We start from the raw sequence: 21,590 nt of genomic DNA on the forward strand, positions 1-21,590 counted from the left end.
TCTCTCTCTCTCTCTCTCTCTCTCTCTCTCTCTCTCTCTCTCTCTCTTTGCTCCTGTGAATATTCATGTTTTTTACCAAAAAAAAACCCAAAGAAATCTCTGTTGGTTTTTCCTCGTTTGCTGCTGAAAATGCAACAGCAACAACAAAATCACATAAAAAAGTGTCTATAATAAAGGCATAAAATGTAAAACTGTTTTAGGGTAAGAAAATAACAAAGCCGAAATTCGAATATGGCGTAGCGAAAAAATAAAACGATAACATTGAGAGAGAGAGAGAGAAAATCAGTGACCCTCATTTTTTTCATGCAATACATTTTTTTTCCACAAAAAACCGATGGCATTAGTTTTTTTCGGTTGAAAAACTGTAAATTTTTAACTGAAATTCTCAGGATTCGATTGATAAAATAGACGAGGCATTTTTAGCGGGAAACACAATTGTTGTATGTGATATTTTTTTCATATGTTTGCAATAACGCTTCACCCAACTGTTTTATGACGGCGTCTCATTTTCTCTCTCTCTCTCTCACACATATTTTGAACCATTTTCAAATAGCGAAAAAAAACACACGCACAAAACAGTTTCAAGTGATTTACCATTTCAACACTGAAATTTGTGGAAAATAACGGAAAAAGTGACGTTTTTTATGGGACTGACACACATTCGTGAATTCGATAAGGGTTCGAGGATTTGAACAAAGAAAAAAAAACGGGATGAAAATCAATCAGTTCATTTTTCTTTTTTCTTTCCACTGAAAATTGCTACAATGAAACACGGACGTTGTTTCGGTTTAGCAGACTTTTGTTTCCATAAAAATAACTGAAAAATCAATCTTTTACTCAATATTTCTTGGCATTTTTTTTCTGCTGCTGTTGCACTGTATTATGTAACTCCTGATTGAAGCCGTGGAAAAGATGGGTTGATACAATGTGAATTGCTAACGTTTTTATATTTTTGCTTCTTTTGTGTGCAAGCATCTTACTGAAAAACATAGTTGAAATAGTTTCGCGCAAATTGAAGAAAAGAGTAACGGTTAAGCGGGAAATCAGTTTCTCACGATAAAAATGTCGATGGTTTAACGACTTTTTCTCTCCGCTCTATCTGTACGACGCTGAGTAAAGTGCGCGCGATTTTTCGCATTGCACATTCTTCAACGATTTGATGCCAAGTTGAAGGTAAGCGCCAAGGCCAGCCGTTTAGATAAACTCCCGATGGTTACTGCAAATGAAATGGCTTTTGAATGGTAGCAGAAAAGCCAACATATGTTCGGTCTGTCGATGGGTTTTTCATTTAAGTTCTTTTTAAACGCCGGATACAAACACGTATGAAATAGTTGACGACTAATAATTCAAATATTTTTCGCTGAGAATTCATTAGCGCGATGAGCGAAGGAGAGAGAGAGAGAGAGAGAGAGAGAGCGTACAATGATGCAACGATATAGATCATTTTACTCGATGATTATTTCATAAATACGGCACAGGAAATACGCCGAATATTCAATGGCAGCCGCGAATCCGATGCATCGCTTTATTATGTGTGAGGGTACGCGCGCGCGATTGTTCACTCAGATTGCGTAATTGATTTATGATTTATTTGTTTAAAGTCGTCGACGGAATCAAAGAATGGCGGTGATACCGACGCACAACACCGTACTTGGCAATTAATATCAATACGATGGTTTTTGATGTGATTCCGTTGCTTTGGGCACAAAGGCGTACGATTAAGGACCATTGTTTCATTGAATAACGCCTGAAAAAAAGTGAATAGCGTGAATGTAAGCCCATTGCCGAAACATACACAGAAAAAAAAGTCAGTGTGCTCATCTCGACGGAATGAAAAAAAAAGTGACAAGAAAAACTACTGTACGATAATGTAGCGCAACGCACAAGGCGTCGGAATGTATTATTAAATTATCATTTTCACGAAACGCGCAACAGCATCAAAAGCAGCAGCAGCCGTAGAATCAACGACTAACTAAAGAATGCCGCACGTGCCATACTCCGAAAAAACAAACCGAGTGAGAGCAAAAGCATGGATCTTTTTTTTGTTGTTATTCGGGTAGCGCGCACACGCACCACAGCAAGCGAGCACACAATTTTTATCGAAACATTGTAATGCGCCTATGAAAACTACGATTAAAAACGCAGCCTCGCACATGTTATTTGTGTTCTTTAAGTGTATCCAACAAAAGGCGAAAAAGAGAAACGGTAGACACAAAAAAATATATTCTTCTTGTCTCTAAATGAAAGAAAAACATGAAAAGCCAAGACAAAAACAAGCGTTTTATACTCCACAAAACACAATAGCATATCGACGCATACACACGATGCGAATAAAATGAACCAACAAAAGCAAACGACACAGAGAGAAAAAAAAACAGCCAACTAGAATAGGCAACACACTCAAAAAATATATATCCACACACCGTTTAATATCACAGGCAGAGAAGAGTTGCCTAAAACTATCGTCATATAGACTGTGGCCGTTGTTGTCGTCTTCTCTGGACTCTTTTTTTCTTTAATACGAAATCATCTGGTTGCTTTGGTACGCGCGCGTACACACACGCACGTCCTGATTCCTGAATTTATTGTGCATTAAAATACTGTAACCGACACATTAACTGAAGAACGATTTCAATTTTTTTTTTCTTTTCTTCATTTCATTCCAAACATTTTCAATGGAATAATACCACAATCAAAAATAGAAAGGGTTAACATGAACCTTGGCATGCGTGTGCGTATTCATTCATCATTTGATGCTTATATTAGAGATATTGTTAAAGATTTGGTTTAACCAGCTTTTTTTTTTTCTTCTTTTGATTCCCATTTCGACACTGCAATCATTCTAATCTATCGACAAAGTTTTCACTTTTTTTACCTCCTTCACTTTCGTTCGTTTGGTTCGTTTGTTAATAAATAAAGAAGTGAAACTCAATCTAATGCACCGCTGTCAATTGAAATCGCAATCGGTTTTACTTTTTATTGTGTCGGCTCGAGGCGTATTGCGATCGCGCCAACGATTCCAATAAATTTGATAGGTTATTATTATTCGGTTGCAAAAGGAAACCGAAAGGATAAAAGAGAAATCACTCTCTTCTTTGAAGAAAGACTTGTGTTTAAGCTATAAATGCCTTCAATGCGAAAAAAAACGTAGTTATTTAGCACGCCAAATTAAACAACCAGCCGCTGATGCTTTGAAACATCGGGCCAAATTGAGTCGCAACGTTTTTTTTTGGCAGATTGTCTCGAAAATCCTTTTCTAATTTTACTTTTATTTGATCTGCTTTTTTGAGGCAGATGCAATTTTCGTACAAATCATTTGTTTCGATATTTTTCAAAAATCCAAAAACAAAATTTCAAATGAAAATGATTTATTTATTTTTTGTTCAAATGCAGAACGTTTGTTTCAAATCATTTGTTTTTCAAATGAGCATTAAAAGTGTACTGTGGAACACATCCTGGGCTATGTGTTCGTTTCGCAGCAATTGTGCTAAAAAAAGACAAAGCATTCAAAGTTTGAAATGAGACAAAAGTCACTTTTTTCTCCACCGATTTGAATGAACACTGTTCGGTTCCCTTCAACGGCTGTTTTCATTTGATCTACAAAAAGAAAATTGATGTTGTACTGGTACAACACCGACCGTTGATGATGCAAAATGCTCGACGATTTCTGAACTAATTTCATTTGATTCAATGAATTCGGGTATTTTGCTACAACTCAAATATATCGATCGAACAACTCAGTATCCTCAGTTTTGCTCAACAAAAATCAATAATGCGATTAGTTTGCGTAGGAGGGTTAGAGTCACTGAGTTACATATCTTTCTCAGCCAAGCAACCATGCTATGCAATGCCATTCAATTCAATTCGTTGACTTGGCCATTGTTTTCGAACAACAATTATCTAGACACTATTTACGATTTTCCAACACACAATAGGTCAAAGAGACACATTTAACGCACAATGGAAAATCACATTGATACGGTGAAAAATGGCACTTTTTGTCTTCTTTTGTCACACACACTGTTTCTCGTTCTCTGCTCTTCGTTCTGGGTTTTGTTGTTGTTGTTGTTGTGTTGGATTTTTGTCAAAAAAAAAATCATCAAAAGCAAAAAGTTGAGTCGAAAAAATCGATAAAACGCATATATATCGGACCGGTACTCTGCTTTATACCCGAATTTTGTTTTTTTGTTGTTAAAATAGATGATGATTTTCAGTCACTCTTCCTCTCCATATATATATGCTTTGCGTACATCAGTAATCATTGAGTAAATATACATTAACCGATCAGTTTTAAACAACCAGAAATACGAACAGATGTTTAGGTAAATTTTTTCTCCATTGATCCTTTGTTTGCATCACCGATGGAGAACGACGACGACGACGACGACGATGGAACAAAAAAGAGATTCGTTTTCATTTTCATCGCTGTCCTTTTCCCACTTTTGACTCACAGTTGGTTTACGTGCATTTTAAATAAATTTTACATGAAAATCGGCATTTTTGGCACTCGACCAATAGCTGCATCTACTTCGACGAAGGTACATATCGTTTTTTTTTCTTCTTCTTTCCATTAAAAGCCATGGCAAACAGACAATATCATAAAGTTATACAATCATTTTGGCTCTCTTCCTGTGGCGAATGTCTGTTCATTCTCGATGCCATTGTGCAATTCGGTAACACACGAACACACCGGCTTGCAATAAAAATCTGAAACTTACCTGATTGATTTATTTGATTTTCTTGTGCATAGTTTTCAACTCCCACCGGCCGAAATCAACTGGAAACGACTGGGAAAAAAACGACTTACTGTTCCCTTTGCTTCATCCGCTCTGTATGAACATATTGTTTGGTTGAACAGTTCAAGAGAGGAAAAAATGTGGAAAAAATGAAGGAAGTAAAAAAAAACGAACGATTAAAACAAATTGAAATTCGGATGGGTCGGAGTATTTGCAATTCCAGTCGAGGCTCAGTGCATTGCATACGCTAATGTCATTGCCAAAAGATGGATTTATAATGCTAGGTTGTGATTCACAACTAGCGAAGAGTTCATGCGAGATTAAAGAGCGGTAAACGATATATGATTGTATTCCGTTGTGAATATCTATCATTATTCACTTAGTCTGGCAATAACAATGTTAAAACAAATGCAAATACAATCGTAAAAATGGAACAGAGAAAAAAAAAAACGAAAAAAGCGGCACGCAAATTTCAATATTTTTCATATGAAAATGCTTTCTTATTCAGTGTGAGCACGCGGTTGAACCGAGAATTTCAATTTTTCTTACGCTTACGTTTTTTTTCCATGTTTGCTACTGTTCCGTGTTAAGAAGAACGACAAAATTCAAACAACGAATCTGAAAAAAGAAAATGAAACGAAACAAAAAAAAACGGTTTTTTTCATTCATTTGGATTTTTACATATTTTGCTCATTATTTGATGCTAATTTTTCTGCTTAAAACTTATTTTACATTAAAATCTTCAACTTTTATTCAAACTAGTCCAAGTGACCTGCCACAGCGTGCGCGTCTTTCTCTCTCTCTCTCTCTCTTTGAATGTGAGAGCAAAATGAAAATTCCCTCGAATCAAAAAGAGCTGAATATTGAGAAAGAGAAAAAAAACTCCATCGTAGCAAAAAAAACTGAATGAAAGAAAGAAAACTGAAGAGCGAAAAAAAATGTGGTAACAGCAACCGTACAGAATTGTATCATTTGAATAGGATTTTATGTTGTCTTTCCATATTCTGCATGAAACACGATTGTGTGTACTCATTTACTTCAACTTTAGCCATTGGATTCCATTCCAATGCGATTTCCGAAGAATTTAAATGCAAAAACAGCTCAAGAGCTCAAGAGATGAAGAAGCGAAAAAATGCATATCAAATCTGTTTTTGATTTAATTTATGCAAAGAGCATAAATATGGTAACAAAACACCAACATCAACAAATTCAACTCGCTCGCTTGCACTTGTGCGTCTTGCAATACATGTCTTGCCATGCTTCACAATATGAATAGCGAATCCAATGAATTAAAATCGAAAAAATTATAATTAATCGCATTTCTTCTTGCTAGTTTACATTTCACCCATTCAAAAGACACTTGAATGTGTGGCGGGCGGGCTAGAGAGAGCGTGCGCGCGAGCGCACAAGTGTGAGAGAGAGAGAGAGCGTCACACAAAAAGACGATAGCAATTATGATGTATAGTAAATTAGCACCGGTATTGTGAACTGTGCACAACTACCGCTTGGGCACCTTTTTTCCCTATACATATCTTACTTTCGACCGTTTCGTGCTGGCTGGTTCTTATGCCGTGTTTATTGTGCGCTTTTTCATCACTTGTCTTCTTAGTAATAATTGCATTTCTTTTTCAGTTTTCGCCCCATTTTTTTTCGTTTGCTGCTGCTGTGTGCTTTGTGAGCGAAACGCGAACATTTAAATTAAAACTGTTTCTGTATGGTGTGTGTGTGTGAGCGTTTCATCTCTATTTTCGTTGCTCAGTTCTCAGTTGTTTTTGTGTGTTGCGCGGGCGCGCATTTGTTCGCTGATTGCATTGTGTGTGCAACGCTTTTTTGACTTTGATACACAAATATGCGCGAGCAAATGAATGTTTTAACTAATGATATTCGCTAAATTAAATTATTGTTTTGTAGATATTTCCGGTTGCGTTCAGCATTATTTCGTGCAACTCTCGACGCTTGTTTGCTACTGTCTCTTGCTCACTTTCACAACTACACCGTTTTTCGTTCTTTCTTCCACACAGACACACGTCAGCTTAACGAAAGCAAAACGCTTTCAAAAACCCCGCGCCGTCTTCATTTAAATGCTAGAAAATTCTCTTATTCACTGAACTCGCTCACGGCTGCCACAGCCAAGACTTTACGTACATTAACGAAATACTTTGTACGTGTTATTTTTTTTTCTTCTCCTCTCTACTTATGAGATATAGATAAAACCGAAATCAATTAGCTGAGCAAACAAATTATTAATTACGGTTTTGCATTTGTTTCACTAGAAATTAGCAAATCCAATTAAAATACTCTGAAATCATGCGCACAAGCACAAGGATACAGTTTTCTTTGAACGAATATGACGGATGAATATGCATTTCATTTTATTACGCTAAATGTTTTGAGCAACTAAAATTTTATGCTAACCACAATCATCGATTCCGTTGAATCGGCGGTGCAGTGGAAATTTTTAATTAATGTCGATTTATAAAACAAATTAACACTTAATTGAATTTATTTCATGGATTCTTTCAAAATGAAATATTCGTTGCATTTGAAATCGATAAGGTCAATTCGATCCGAAATTGCAAATTTTCTAATCAAGTTAGAAATTCTTTGTTTCGCACATTTTTAATGCAAAATTCCTTTTTAAATTCCAAATTAATTTTCAACTCAAAAATTATGAAAATTATTTCGAAAATTTGCAGCTTTTTGCAGTACTCTGTGCTAACGAAGAAAAGTGTAAACGTTCGAAAAAAAAATTAACACGTGTTAAAAGATTTAAATCGAATTTTCCATTCGAATTGAGCCGTGAATGCACATTTTAAAACACATGAGTTTTTTTTCATCTGGCGCATTTGGTTGGAAATTCCCGCCAAAGTTATTAAATAATGCAAAATGGCGTTCGACGACATTATAAAAAAGCCAGCTAACAAATGAGCCATATAAATCGAAATTAACTACATTATCCAGCAATACACGCTAAAACTAACAAAATTATACAGTTGTACCGTTTATCGCTTTAAAAATGAAACCCTATCATACATAGCAGAAGTCATCATTCATTATGTTGAAATCGAAAAAAAAATTCAGTTGATTTCATAACGGCCACCTATTCTTCCTGCTTGAATAATCGTTACCCATTGAAATGTATGTTGTTGTTGTTGTTGTTCATCACAAATGGTATAGAAAATCTGTGCATATCGCATTAAAATAATAACAAAAAAAAGACACATCATTGGCATATAATGTAACGAATATTATCCCTTTATTTTGTTCCGCTGATCCGCCAAACAGTCGACAATGACTCGACTAATGCAGGCACGATTGATATGTTGAACAGCGCGCGACGCACACACACACAAGATTGGAATGGAAATGAAAATGAACCAGTAGAATGTCGTGGCATGTAAAAGTGCGAAGCGAATGAAATTACGCGAACGAGGCGCATACACACGCACACGAAGGACGACGACAACAACAGAATACAAAAAACCAACAAGCGAAATATGAAAAGATAGGATGTGTTAAAAAAGTGCGCAGGGGTAGAAGCAACGCAGTAAAAAAACACACCAACGAGTAGCAGCTTTGATTTGAGTGGCGTGCCTGTATGTGTGACCGAGCACATTTTTGAACGTTTTCACGTCCCAATGCCGCAGATTTCGTTCTGTGTATGTTGTGGCACGGGAGGAAGGATGAAAATTGAATGTGTAGAATGAATGAATAGAGAAAAAACAGAAGAAGACGACAGCACACACATTCGGGCAAAAAAAGGGTTCCGTTCGATGCTATGTTCCTATTCGTTGATTCGCTGTTATTATATTACACATATTTGTGTTTACGATTATAAAAAAACATATTTTTTTTGGCGCGCACGAGTTAAGCACGCTCCGATTGTGATTTGGGAGAATGAAGAAGATGAAGAAAGAAAAAAAAACGCAAACAGTACAGCCCGCACCAGGTAAACAGATTTCTGTTTACTGTGTTGATTTCATGTAATTTTTAATTCCGTTACAAGAGCATCAACATCATTTTCTCCACGTCTTGTGAATTGGTGATACATCACGATGGCGGAAAATACATTGACTGACGTATCGAATCTGCTTTTTCTTTATTCTTTTCCATTCTGGAAAAACGTCCTTCAGCAATTTTCTTTGCAACTCTTGTTTGCTCACTTCACAAAACCAATATTTTCTTTCTGCTCGCATCAAGAGAAAAGGAAAGAAAACGATACGCCCGAGCTGAAGGCAGCAACAAAAAAATCGGTTAATAAATGAAATTGCTGCCTGATGATATTTTTTAAAATCATTTCTCAAAAGAAACTCAATTCAGCGAGAATTTTCGATGGGAACAACAACAAAAAGAAACCTTTGTCGATAAAAGGCGAAATTTAGCGAAAGAAAATGTGATTTGATTAAATTCGAAAATGGCGATGGAAACTGGAAAATTGCACACATGCAAAAAGAAGAGCGAAAGAGATTCACTGACCGCTGCTGCTGCTGCTGTCGTTGCTGCCATGGTCGCTTGCTGGACCAAAAGACTTATTATGAAATTTATTAGGGTAATATCGATCGTTGAATCAAGTTGCGCGCATGCCATGTTTGACCATTGTATATGCATTATGAGTTCGTTCGTCTGCGATGAATGCGGCGGCGGACAAGAGAGAACAAGAGAAAAATGCCATTTCATTGTAAACGACACACACAAAACACCACACAATGGCACGAAAGAAGAAGAAGACTGCGATAGATAGAAAGAGAGCGAATAAACATTAGATAAGCCGTAAGCCACAACGTACACACATCGTAAATGTGAACGCGCTACGGGTCATTCGCATAACTCTCGGATGAGATATATGAAGTCCAGTGGCGGATAACATTAGAGATAAATCGCATGTTTTTTTTTTCGCCATCGATAGAATTGAAGTGATAATATTCAACAGAACGCTCGCTATAAACACTTAGAAAATTAAATTACTACACACATGAAATATCAATGTTCGTCTTTCGTTTAGTCAAAGTAATGGAACTGGCCAAAATGGTCTTTATGATGGCATGGATTAAAAAGTAGACTGAACTAATGCGATTGCTTGAAATTTGGAAGATTTCAATTTGAGATTTACAACTGTTTTCCATTTATGTCTTATTTTACTTTCCGAAACGACATTTGTTAGCATGAACAGCGTACACACAATTCAATCGATTAATATTCTAATGATCTTCTCCTCCAAATCAGCATATTTTCGCTTAGTTCCGAAATAATTGTTACTTACTAGCACAAAGCTGTATGGTGTATCGTTTTTATCATACACATATCCCACTAGGGATGAAACTCCGAATAATGTTCCAGTTTTAGCAAACATTTTTACTCCACGGAAACGGTGTTTCAAAGTCCCAGTAACCGGTTGAACCAGCATTAACTTAATTATTTCGAAATGCTGATCCTCATAAAGTGTCCCCAACAATTCTCCAAACTGTTCCGAAGTAAACATGTCGTATCTGGATATACCTGAACCATCAACCATTACAGACTTATCCAAATTGACACCGAATTCATCCAAAACATATTTCTTTATTAGAAGACCTGCCTTTTTTCCACTTGCTTACTGCATGGCCATCTCCAAATTTAGCGAGAATATAATCCATTACGAAACAGTCGGATATCTTCAGAGCAGCGCTAACTGTGTCATAGAAGTTTTTGTGAATTTCAACCATTTGCTTTATTCTACTTGGCTCCAAACCATATAAAATTCTACCGTTTATGTTAATACCGTTCTTTTCCAATGATTTTTTCAATGTTAATTGAATGTAGTTCGAGTTATCAAAAGGAACGGCCTCAAAAGATATTGTTGAATTTTTCTCCATAGTTTCGCTAATCAGTAGGTCAGATCATTTTTAATCGTTATCTCCAAATCGTCATTATATTCGATGGAAACAATTTGAACATTATTAATTATGTTGTACGGAATTGACTCGAAATTATTAACCCATGCACTGCTTTCGTTTGAAATCAATTGAGATTGCAAACAATTTTCATTGATGTGCACTTTGGTAATTTGCGCTCCATCACAGCATTTTGTATCTTCTATCATTTTTGTGTCCTGGATAGGTGGAAGTGAAAATGTTGAATTGACGATATAAATATTGCGAGGAACATCGGATATTTGTGTTTTAAGCGATTTCAGCAATTCATTCAGATCATTTTCACAAAATGAAGGGTCGTTGATATTCAAATATAAAATATATAATACATCACCCGTTTTGCGAAATCTTGTCAATAAATTTGTAATCATTCCCAAAATATTGGCGTAGCGCAGTGGCAGTTATTACTTTTAAAGCACTCGCAAACATATACTATCTGTTGACATTTCGTTCATAAATCACTTTGTTTGTTGATAAATCTGTTATTTTTATTCCGATATTGATATTTGAGTCGCTCGCATTAATGGCCTCTTCAATCATTTTCGGAATCGATTTTCCATAGCTCTTTGGTTCACCTTGTGCTTTCAGAGCGTTTACGTTTGATTTGCTGAAAAAATAATTGAATGGATAGTTTAGCCAAAGTTAAACTCCTTATGTATGGAATGACAAGTTCACCAAATGCAGTTAGCATAGCTGGGCTCATTTAAGTGTTTGATAATTTCGTTTCCAATCTCTAATTTATTGGCCCTCCTATTCAAATTGATTACACTTCCCTTGCTAACTCAACAGTAAATTGATATGATTGAGTCTCTAGCAGAGCTATAACTTTTTTTAAACTTTTAGTATAAAATCAATGTGAACACAATTCCATCAAATTCAAATTGGAACGACTCTAGTGAATCGCAGCACAAACCAATGAATTGTAAACTTTGCGTTTAGTTGATGTGAATTCACTACTGAACTTGTGAAATGGAATTTGAAACTTGGATTTACAATTTAATTTGTTGATCAAGTTATTTGTCATGAAATGACTGTATTTACGTCAATACGATCGTATTCGTAACTATCAGAAATTAAAACAATTGAAAACGCTAAAAATTTTGTGTATGAGCGGATTTCGTCGTAAGCATACGCTAGGCAAGTGTGTTTTGCCATACACGCGTATTCATACAACTTAGCAAATGAATGGCACATACACGAAATGTTAATATCGGCACACAATAATTTGCATGTGCACAACCTCTGCTAATTATTCGTGAATAATTTACATTTGTATGCCTACTTTGAATGAAGTGACAAAATCCAGGCTTTCGTCGTAGCAAATGCGTTGAATGAATTACTCAATTTAACCAAACAATGTTTGACCGATGAATCCACAAAATTATAACTCACCACAATCAAAATATGTGTGACCAAGCTGAATGTACGTAGAGACACACTGTATTGTGCCCCATGAAACTGAGATATACATATATGAATGGTGTGTGATTCAAGCGATTTGCTTAATTCCAAAAATTATTGTAATTTGCAGATATGCAGTGGCACCGCCCGGTAACAACTCTATCAGCCTCATCATCAGTGACAACGCAATCGACACACAACAGCAAACCGAAGCAAATGAACAGTAGCATACCATTTAGGGAGCTGCTTCTTCAACAGCAACAAAGTAAATTGTTGGCCAGCGATACGACGACAGCGACGAATGTAGCTAGCGGCGCTGGTATCGTTGCGACCACGCCAAACACTGAAATCACAGCCAATGCAATCATATCGTCGGCCGTTGAACAGGATCGCATTGCGTTGGCATCGCATTTTCAAGAGCGCGACCGATTAATACTGCAACACCAGCAACATCAATTGCAACAGCGAAAGCACAAGCAAAAACAATTGGACGAACACGAAAAGCCCTTTAGCTCTAGTAACCGCATCAGAGACTTTGTGATAGGCGGCGGCGGCGGTGGTGGTGGTGGTGTTGATCGAGTCGTCGCAAATATCGCTTCTGGGAAAACGTCCGGTAAGTGGCTCGTATGCACGTATAATGTCTGTTATTTCATTTTGTGTTTGCGTTTGTGTTCTGTTTATATTTTGTTTGCCGTTTCGTTTCGTTCTTGTGTCGGTGTATGCGTGTGTCCAAAATCATTGTAATTACGGGTGTTAGTTTGTAGCTTATGGTAAACAAGAATGTGGCAAGATCGGGTTAAGTTCCAAGTGCGATACACGCATTTGATGTACTATGTGGTGCGACAGAACGCGCACAGTTGCAGTTACAACAACCTATCACATCATAAATATCTTATGCGGCAGCTTGTTGTGACAGTTCACAGCCGATTATGTTACACACACAGCAAAATACCATTAAAGACGGCTTTATTGAGATGAATTTGCACTTGCACTGGCCCCGGTGGCCATTGTTTTGCCTTGCCTCGTCTCGTCTCGTTCTTCTCATCGCGGGTCACGCGCATTTGTTCCAATTCCGTCGAGAACTCACTCACTCGTTCGAATCGAATGACGAACACCACGTATAATTGCAAAGAAAGCGCACATCAAGCAACGAGTGTAAACAAAGACATCGCATTAGTCAATTGTCTAGACCTGTCACTAATGGCATACACACCAAATACAACAAGAAGACGACGATGACGACGACGACGGAAAAAAATAAGAAGCACATGCCATTTGGCGGGCGTAGATTTTGCACGCATTAAACATTTATTAAGCCGATGGTGTTTTCCGTCGTCGTTGTCGATTGATTTTTCATCGTTTCGGCCGGCTCCGTTTTTTTTCTTTCCCGAATGGTCATTGCGCCAGTAACAGTACGCAATTCTCGTTCATGATAAATAGCATATGGACAATTACATTACCTCATATGCGACGGCGAGTTATTGCTCTGCCTATTGCTGCTGCTCCATTCGTTCGCAGCAAAATGCCATTGACCGTGAACTTTTTCCAATTGACTAGCCAAAAACCGAGAATCTATAAACCCGCTGAACACGTATTCGTTTCTCATTTGGATTTTTGTCAACAGCAACAACGCACATTTTGCCCTTCAAATCAATTCGTTCAACATCCATTTTTCCACATCAATTTTGATGTTTAGCTGTGTGCTGTGCTGCTGTCGACCGATGCAGAACCAACAACTCAAATGAAATTAATTTAAATTCAAACACCGTACTTTCATTATTCATCTTCAAACAACCCTCAGGAAGTAAAATGAAATTGAAATTTTTTGTTTTTTAAATGCGTCCCCGATCGAAATGGGAAAAAGAACTGGTGAAACTCTGGATTGAAAGAGCAAAGTGAAAAGGCGGTCAAACGAAACGGGCCACACATTCAGCGGGAGTATTTGGTGAATTGTGTGTGTGTGTGTGTGTGTGTGTATCCCTACAATTTTAACTGTACCATATAATATGCTCCGTAAATAGTGTAAACAACGGCAGAATGAACGTTGAGCCTGGGCGATTTGCTTTCAAATGCATATATGCTTCGGTGATGTACTGGACCGCAAATAACATCCAACAATAAGCAACGAGAAAAACGAATCCGACCAATTCTCTATTGACGTATTTACATTTATATCGTGAGCCTGTTGTGATCAAAGAGCTTCCATGCACAAATATTCAACCATTTGAATTTTCTTGATTTTTTTTCCCGTGCCTCCATTTAAACTACTCACATGGCATTGTTGTTGCATTTTCCTTCTTTTTTTTTCTTCTGAATGGAAAAACCACAACGTGCTCTTTGTGGAAGAGAAAAAGGATTCGTTTTGAATACCGTTTTGTTGCTCTTTATTTTGCTTAAATAAATACTCTTTTACGTAAATTCAACGACTCAACCCGTTCACGGCCAAAACGAATTGGGAACAGAGCGTTAGAAAGAGAGATGGCAAGCCAATTCATCGGAAGTTTTGTGTACTTTTGCAATTTTGTGATGCTGATTCGAACAGAGCGGTCTTTTTTTCTATCAACCTTTTTTTTTCTTTCTCAATCACTTGAAATACATTTTTATTTGGCGACTTGATTATTCTATCATTTAGCATATATATTGTATAAAATTCAAAGTGTATTCGAATCGATGTGACGACTCTATGGAAACGACGATGATGACGACAAAGTGCAACCCATTTTGGATTGGCGATACAGTTGGAAAAATGGCAAAATTCACAGGAAATTTGCTCTCTTTCCTTTTGCCTTTACCGTTAATGGAAATCTATTGCTACTTTTGTATCAAAGCCAAAAGGAATAGAGGAGTGATGATAAAAAAAAACCCAATCAAAACTTCGTTTTGCGAAAGAGCAATTGGAAATTCAATGTTTCGCCATGTCCACTCGTCGATTGCATCGTTTCGAGTTGTGTGGAATTTAAATTTCAAATACTTTTCGATCAGTTTCTCAGTAAATCAATGTTTTTCTACTATCTCTCTTTATACAATTCGCAATTCCTCATACTCTCCGGTTGCTGTTGTTGTTATTTTTCTTTCGCTCTCGTGCTCTTACCATTTTGCTTGATTTCCATTTTTATGCCAACGATGTGATAAATAAAACATAAGCGATGAGTTCAATTCTGTGTTTTTTTTTTGTTCGTGCGGCTCGTGAAACACTGATTATAAATTCTATTTGCATCGATTGGAAAGAGCGAAAAAAGAGTATCAATTCGTAAGAGAGAAAAAAAATGAGTTGTACTTAGGAAAATGTCAGAAATTAACAAGCGATTTTTGATTTTGATTTGTTATTCGATTCTGTGCACCGAACGATTTATTAATGAATGTTTGTGTTTGACCAATGTTAACACAGGCAACAATCTTTTTTCTCTGATTCGTTTGCAAAACAACAGCAACAAAAAAAAATGCTGTACAGAAAACTGACTTTAAATACAGGCTGTAATTAGTAATTATAATCGCAATATGTTTTTCTCTTTTTCCAACTTTTTTTTCCTTCTTCTTTTTCCATTTTCCTTTGGCTCTTTGTTTATCCGTGGTAAGACAACTGAAATTAATACTCAATGAAAATCTCACCGTTATGTGTGTGTTGCGTCGTTAAATTTATGGCAGCGTCTTCTTTGAACGAACGAAAAAAAAAAATATTGAACACATGGTCGATGTACCAGGCACGTACATGTGCGAAATGTAATTTTCATATATACAAAAATATGCATGACTTCGACCGGTGTGCAAATGCGCATTTGCACTTGGATGTAATTGCATTTTCCGAATAAGACATAAAAGACGCTCATTGGCTATATATAGTATGCTAAGAGCTATGGGCTAAATTACAGGTCTTTCTCACTCCACCTAGCCGATACGATCGTTTGCATTATTGAATGCATGCATTCATTTGTCCCCTTCTTCTTCGAACCAGCGTTCTGAATCCATATCAATTTATTGCTTCCATTTTTGTCGTAATTTTTTTTTGCTATCCTGCCCTGAGATCGAAGTGGAAAACAATATTCCTATATTCAAATGCATTTTTTTACGATGCTGATTGACCCTCTGCTGCCGGTTTTTTTTTATGCTGCTAATATCAAAAGGAGGACAATTTTATTGCATTTACTTAAGCATAACATATGGAGCATTTTTCGCAAACAACCGAAGAAAAATGATGTGCAAAATGCAACAAATGGCTAAGACAAATGCATATCGGAATATGCATGCATACGGACAACTATTAATCTCGATATACAGAGCCGAATAAGAGAGAGAGTGTTTCACTGATTTATTCGGCAATCGATTCGGAGTAACAAAGGACAATGGCTACCTAAACACATACAGACAACTAATGTCATTAATTTTCCTCTCTTTCTCTCTCTCTCTCTCATTCTCGTACGCTCTCGATGGACGCGATAGTTTATGACTCTGAATCGCACCCTCAACCGACAATACACCTAATGTGTGTGTGTATGTGTCTTTGTACCCTGTGTATTTGCGCTTATCGCCCTCGCATGCTACACATTTCTGCTCCGAAATTTGGCACACGATTTCTCTGTTCACCATGGCTAACGAACGGACTCGAGAGCGCGCGCCACACCGATAGAAAACCTAAACAAAACGAGACAAGTTATCTGAACAGCAGAAGAAAAACTCGGACTAGAAGCAACGTGTGTGTTTGGGTGTACAATTAGATACGTGAATCGGATTTTGGTGTGCATGTTGAAGAGAGAGAGAGAGAGAAACGCGCGCTATGTCCGGCGATACAGAGTGCAATATCCAATCTACATCGTCATTTATATAATATAATAGCGGCAATATGTGTAATAATGCCATACTTGCGTTTCACGGTACTTCGAACTGGTTCGATGTATATATGCTCTGCTGTCTGAGATGGGCGAGGGGTGAAGTTGTGTCACGGCTGCTGCTGCTGCTGCTGTTGTTGTTTTTGTTTACTAAAATGAGTGAGTCGCTCGAGATAACAAAAACAAAATCGAACAAAACAAAAATCTATAAATAGTGGACAAGGGTCAAGCATCTATTTTTCGTTGATTTGCTCTGGCTCTTATTCTGTTTCTCCTGCTCGCACCGGCGCTCGATTCAAACAATTGTGTTCGCTCGCGTCCATATGAACATCTGTGTGCATTTACATCTTTATCCATTTCAGGAGGAAAAACGTTTTTTTTTCGTCTGTTGTTTTGTTTTTATTTATTCCTCAATCTCTCTCGTTCTCACTATGCTTTTGTCGTCGATGGTGTTGATCGGGTGCTGGGCTGTTACGGTATTGGTACGTTGTCCGTTTCGGGGACTAAACAAAAATGCAACACAATCATCTCTCGAGCATTCGAACAACGCTGACACATTTGTCATGAGCGCGAGCGGGGGTGAAAATATGTTTCCTATAAATATAAATAGACAAAGTTTCAGCACTAACCATTCATCGAGCACATACCAAAATCAAGCTTTATTGTCAAACAGAGCCTGTGGTGTATCCGCTTGATTCGTTTTGTTTTGTTTCGTTTGTCAGTTGAAAACAGAAGAGAGAAAAAAAAATTTGACCGAATCTGAGCTCTCAATGTGCTTATAATTGCCTACTCATTAGTTGCTTTCTTTTTGCGTCACCGTAAACGATTCATTTTGCCATTGATGTGAAGAATGCATCGTAAAAGGTGTGGATAGTCGGCACGCACTTATTGTTAATTGAATTGCCGAAGACGGCACCGAAAATTGAATAGAATCGATTCGTTATAATGGGTTGATGTAACCATTTGAAGTGTGCCCGATGTCTTAACTTCTAACCGTTGAAAAGACGAATGATCTAGTTTCATTGCTGAAAGAAAGAAAGACAATCGATTTGAAAAGACCCACAATGAAATGCACATTTTGTTGAACAACTGCGAAAATTGATTGGATAAATGTTTTCAATTCGACCCTCTTTAAAATTTATTGGCTAAACGTTGCGCAATTCAAAAGGAAACTCCCCGAATTTGCATCAATCGAGCTATATCCCCCGCATATTTTTTTTTATTGCAGTATTTTGAACGTTTTTCCAAACGGTCGTACAATTTTTCAAATTGAAAACCAAGCGGCACTCAGCATGAAAACCGCAAAAAGTCAAATGTAATGCAATAACCTGTTGTGCGAATAACCAAATAAATCTGTACACAACGCGGGACGAAGAGGAAGAAAAAAATGAAACGAACCCTCGCCGCGCCAACTTGAAAATTGTGTTTTATGATAATGTTGTAAATCCAGCAAATAATCTTGTAAATGCAATAAAGGTACTTGTTCAAGCCGGGTCAATCAATGCTCCATGAATGTAAAATGTTAAAAATGTCCTACAACACATGAACTTATGCGGGAGTTTACACATATTTTCTGCTTTGAAACGCCCTTCTTCGAACTTTCTTTTACTTTTTAAATCTAAATACATGAATAAAACGAGATACGCAGCAGCAGCACGCGTGTGTTCTGAATAAAGGACGAATTGCCATATATTTGGCGTTACTTACCGTAATCGGTAGCTCTGAGGAGAATGAGATCGAAAGAGAATGGGAAGGAAAAGAATTTAAACACCATCAACGGCAATAAAAGTAAAAACTTTTAGCGCTGTCCATTTTGCACGCACGGATATAAGGGTCACTCTTGAACCACTTGCACATTGACAATAATTCAGCTGTCGAATGCTAAATGACACTCTCACATCGAGAGAGCGAATTAAACCATATCAAATGATGGTGTTCATGCAGATAAATTTATTGGGCCCGACTTTCTTTGCAGCGCAACCAACTTAAACAATGTCCTCGAAAATCCAGATCAAATTATTTCATCCCGTTTACTGCTGAAGGACAAAAACAACATGTTTCAACGGTTGCCTCTTTCTCTCTCTCCCTCTCCCTCTCTCTCTCGACATTGTTTTATTTGTTTGTTTCTTTGCCGTTCGGCAATTCCGTTTGTGCCACGCAAAACTTCTTGAAGAAGGGTTAGACGACGAAAGTGGTGGTGGAGGACTATTTATTTTCACTTTATAAGGGCATGCGACAGGAATAGGAAAAAAAAACCTCACGCACAGCTTTTTTTTCCGACTTTGGGTGCATTTTTTTTTCTTCTTCGATTTGGATTGTGTGCTAATCTCATGAGATTGAAATCTAAACCCTTTAAAAGGCTGTTTATTGTATTAGATTGATATAACAATATGTAATGTGTTATGCTGGTTGAAATGCCTCGTGCACGAACTCACCGACAAATAAAAAGAGAGAAAAGAAATTTTGATGGCGGGTGGTGTGAGCACCACTCATACCACCACTCCTTTTGGAAAAACAATCAATTTCGAAAGTGGGACAACATCATAACAAGTGATTTCATTTGATGCGCTCCACGCTTTTGGTTACACATCTTAAATGACTTCACATTTCACCGGAATTCTATCGACAGACTGAAGCATTTTATTAGCCGATTTGGTTACTATTCTTTATTGTACTCTTTAAATCATCGCTAACATTTTTTAGCGAAATTGTCCATTAAGTAAGGGAAAATACAAAGGACGAAAATCATTTTAAAACCGTTGAAAAAATATTGAACTCAATGTTGTGGAAACTGCGCATTTCAAAATTCATCTTTCATTTTATCGCTTTATAATTTTTATTGGCTCTTTATTCAAGACATTTTTTGAAGTGCTCATTTTACGCGTGGTTTGAAACACATTGTCATCACACTTATGGGTTCATAAATTCAATTCAATACGTTGTCGGTCGTTTACTTATTTTTTTCTTTCTAATTCAAAAAACTTTCGGAATTGGCTATTGAGTTTTCATCAAGGCTATTTTTGTAAATATTCATGGCTTGGAAGCACTTCTTATCTCATTCAATCGTGCATTTGTCAATTTTTTTCTTTATAAAAATCTGCTTTGTCAAAAACCAGCCAAAAAAATTACTATGAATTTATTTACTCATTTAATCGTGCATGAAATATGTCGAAAAAGTAATGAAGAAAACTCTTTTTTCGTTAATCCTTTTTGTCAAAAACCTTAATATTTCACATAATAATTCATGTTTGCTACGAAAACGCAGCATGAAATTAAGTTTTTTGCATGTTTTACTCAATCAATATCAGCTGTCGACACAAATCCGTACGTTAAACATAGAAAAATCGAATCAAATCCGAGTTAAACCCGAAATTTCCTAAATAAAGGAGTTAACAAGAAGTGAAAAATGAAAAGATCACCCAATGTTGCAACTTTGGATTGAATATCGAATTCACTCATGAATGGAAGCATTCAATCTTAATTTTTTCTCAATGGAACATTTACAATTCGAGTTAAAATCGTATATAGAAGCCTCAGTTGGTAACATTTTGATCGAATGTTAGCTGAAGGATTATCAGCGGATAAGAAATGATTCAAAGAATGAAGAATTGCATCAAATATGCCAAGACAGTCAATCTATTTCAATTTTAAAGTTCTAATCTTCCATTATATCACAAGAAAAATCATTATGAATTGAATTTGCAAATGACGAAAATGAAAATCCGTAAAAATGTAAGAAAAAAAAGAAGAAATAAGTTGAATCACTTTGACAGGATCTTATTCAAAATCATTTGTGAACGATATATAATGTTGGCTCAAACGCACCGTGCACAATTCGAAGGTACCGACGTTATTTTTTTTTCTTCATTTTTGGAAAGTCTACTTAATTCATTTGCTATACCCTTATTTACGTCTTGTCTAAGCTGTGTGTCTCTCGATGCATGTTGTCTGTGTCTCTTTCGTTATTTCGTTTCGCATGTTTATTTTTTTACCTTACCATCTAGTTTTTACCTAAAAAAAATTGCATAGCAAGATGCATTTTTTTCCTTCATCTTTACTTCAAATCAATTTTCTGTCGTCTTTTTTCATGAATGTGTTTGTGCCATTCCGTCCAAGGGTGTATTGTGACGCTATAGAAAAACTGAAGGGATATTTTTTCGTAATGTTTTTATACTTTTTTCACATCGACGTTTTTTTTTACACAAAACCATCTTATTGTTCGATCAAGTATGTTTTTTTTTGGTGCATTCGTAACGGAAAAATGTATTTAAGTTCTCACGATGCGAAACGATAGGAAGAAAAAAAGGCAAAAAAAAAATCGTGCAATCATTTATAATTTGCAATGTGTAAATCACAATTTCCATGTTTTTAAAAAGAAATTGCACAATTTCAAAATCACATACGCACACGAAAAAAAAGGTGAAATCACCGGAAAAGTTGTGTGAAACTGCGAAATCGTCGTTATTTCTACCGTTTCGATGGAAAGCAAACGGAACCTTTTCAAATGACGGTTGTTTTTTTCCTCTCTCTCTCTCTCCCATATTGATTTCATTCTTTTCGGAAATTTATTGCGCTTCTCTTCCGTTTTTTTCTTCTTCACCCCGGACAAAAGGATAAGAAGCAAAGCGAGTGAAATACGACTGAAAATAAATGAGTTCTTTGAATTTACATTACCAGTTTGTTGTTATCGCTTTCGTACGGGTAACAATGGCCCCGTGAAC

The 21,590-nt window shown here is 36.7% G+C and overlaps 1 protein-coding gene across 3 annotated transcripts in view; it reads left to right on the top strand.

Moving 5' to 3' along the window:
- LOC129566467 (protein nubbin-like) overlaps window positions 1-21,590 on the top strand; it is a 65,364-nt gene that overhangs the window by 21,413 nt on the left and 22,361 nt on the right. For 2 of the 3 annotated variants that reach the window (XM_055442423.1, XM_055442424.1), the window contains one exon: window positions 12,177-12,659. The exons of the other annotated variant lie outside the window; for it this stretch is intronic. In XM_055442423.1, coding sequence (XP_055298398.1) covers window positions 12,177-12,659 — 483 coding nt within the window. The remainder of the gene's footprint in view (window positions 1-12,176; window positions 12,660-21,590) is intronic. 3 annotated transcript variants of the gene reach the window in all.

The sequence above is a fragment of the Sitodiplosis mosellana genome, unplaced genomic scaffold (genome assembly GCF_009176505.1).
Source record: "Sitodiplosis mosellana isolate CC-2019 unplaced genomic scaffold, AAFC_SMos_1.0 Smas_scaffold_3, whole genome shotgun sequence".
NCBI classification, from domain to species: domain Eukaryota; kingdom Metazoa; phylum Arthropoda; class Insecta; order Diptera; family Cecidomyiidae; genus Sitodiplosis; species Sitodiplosis mosellana.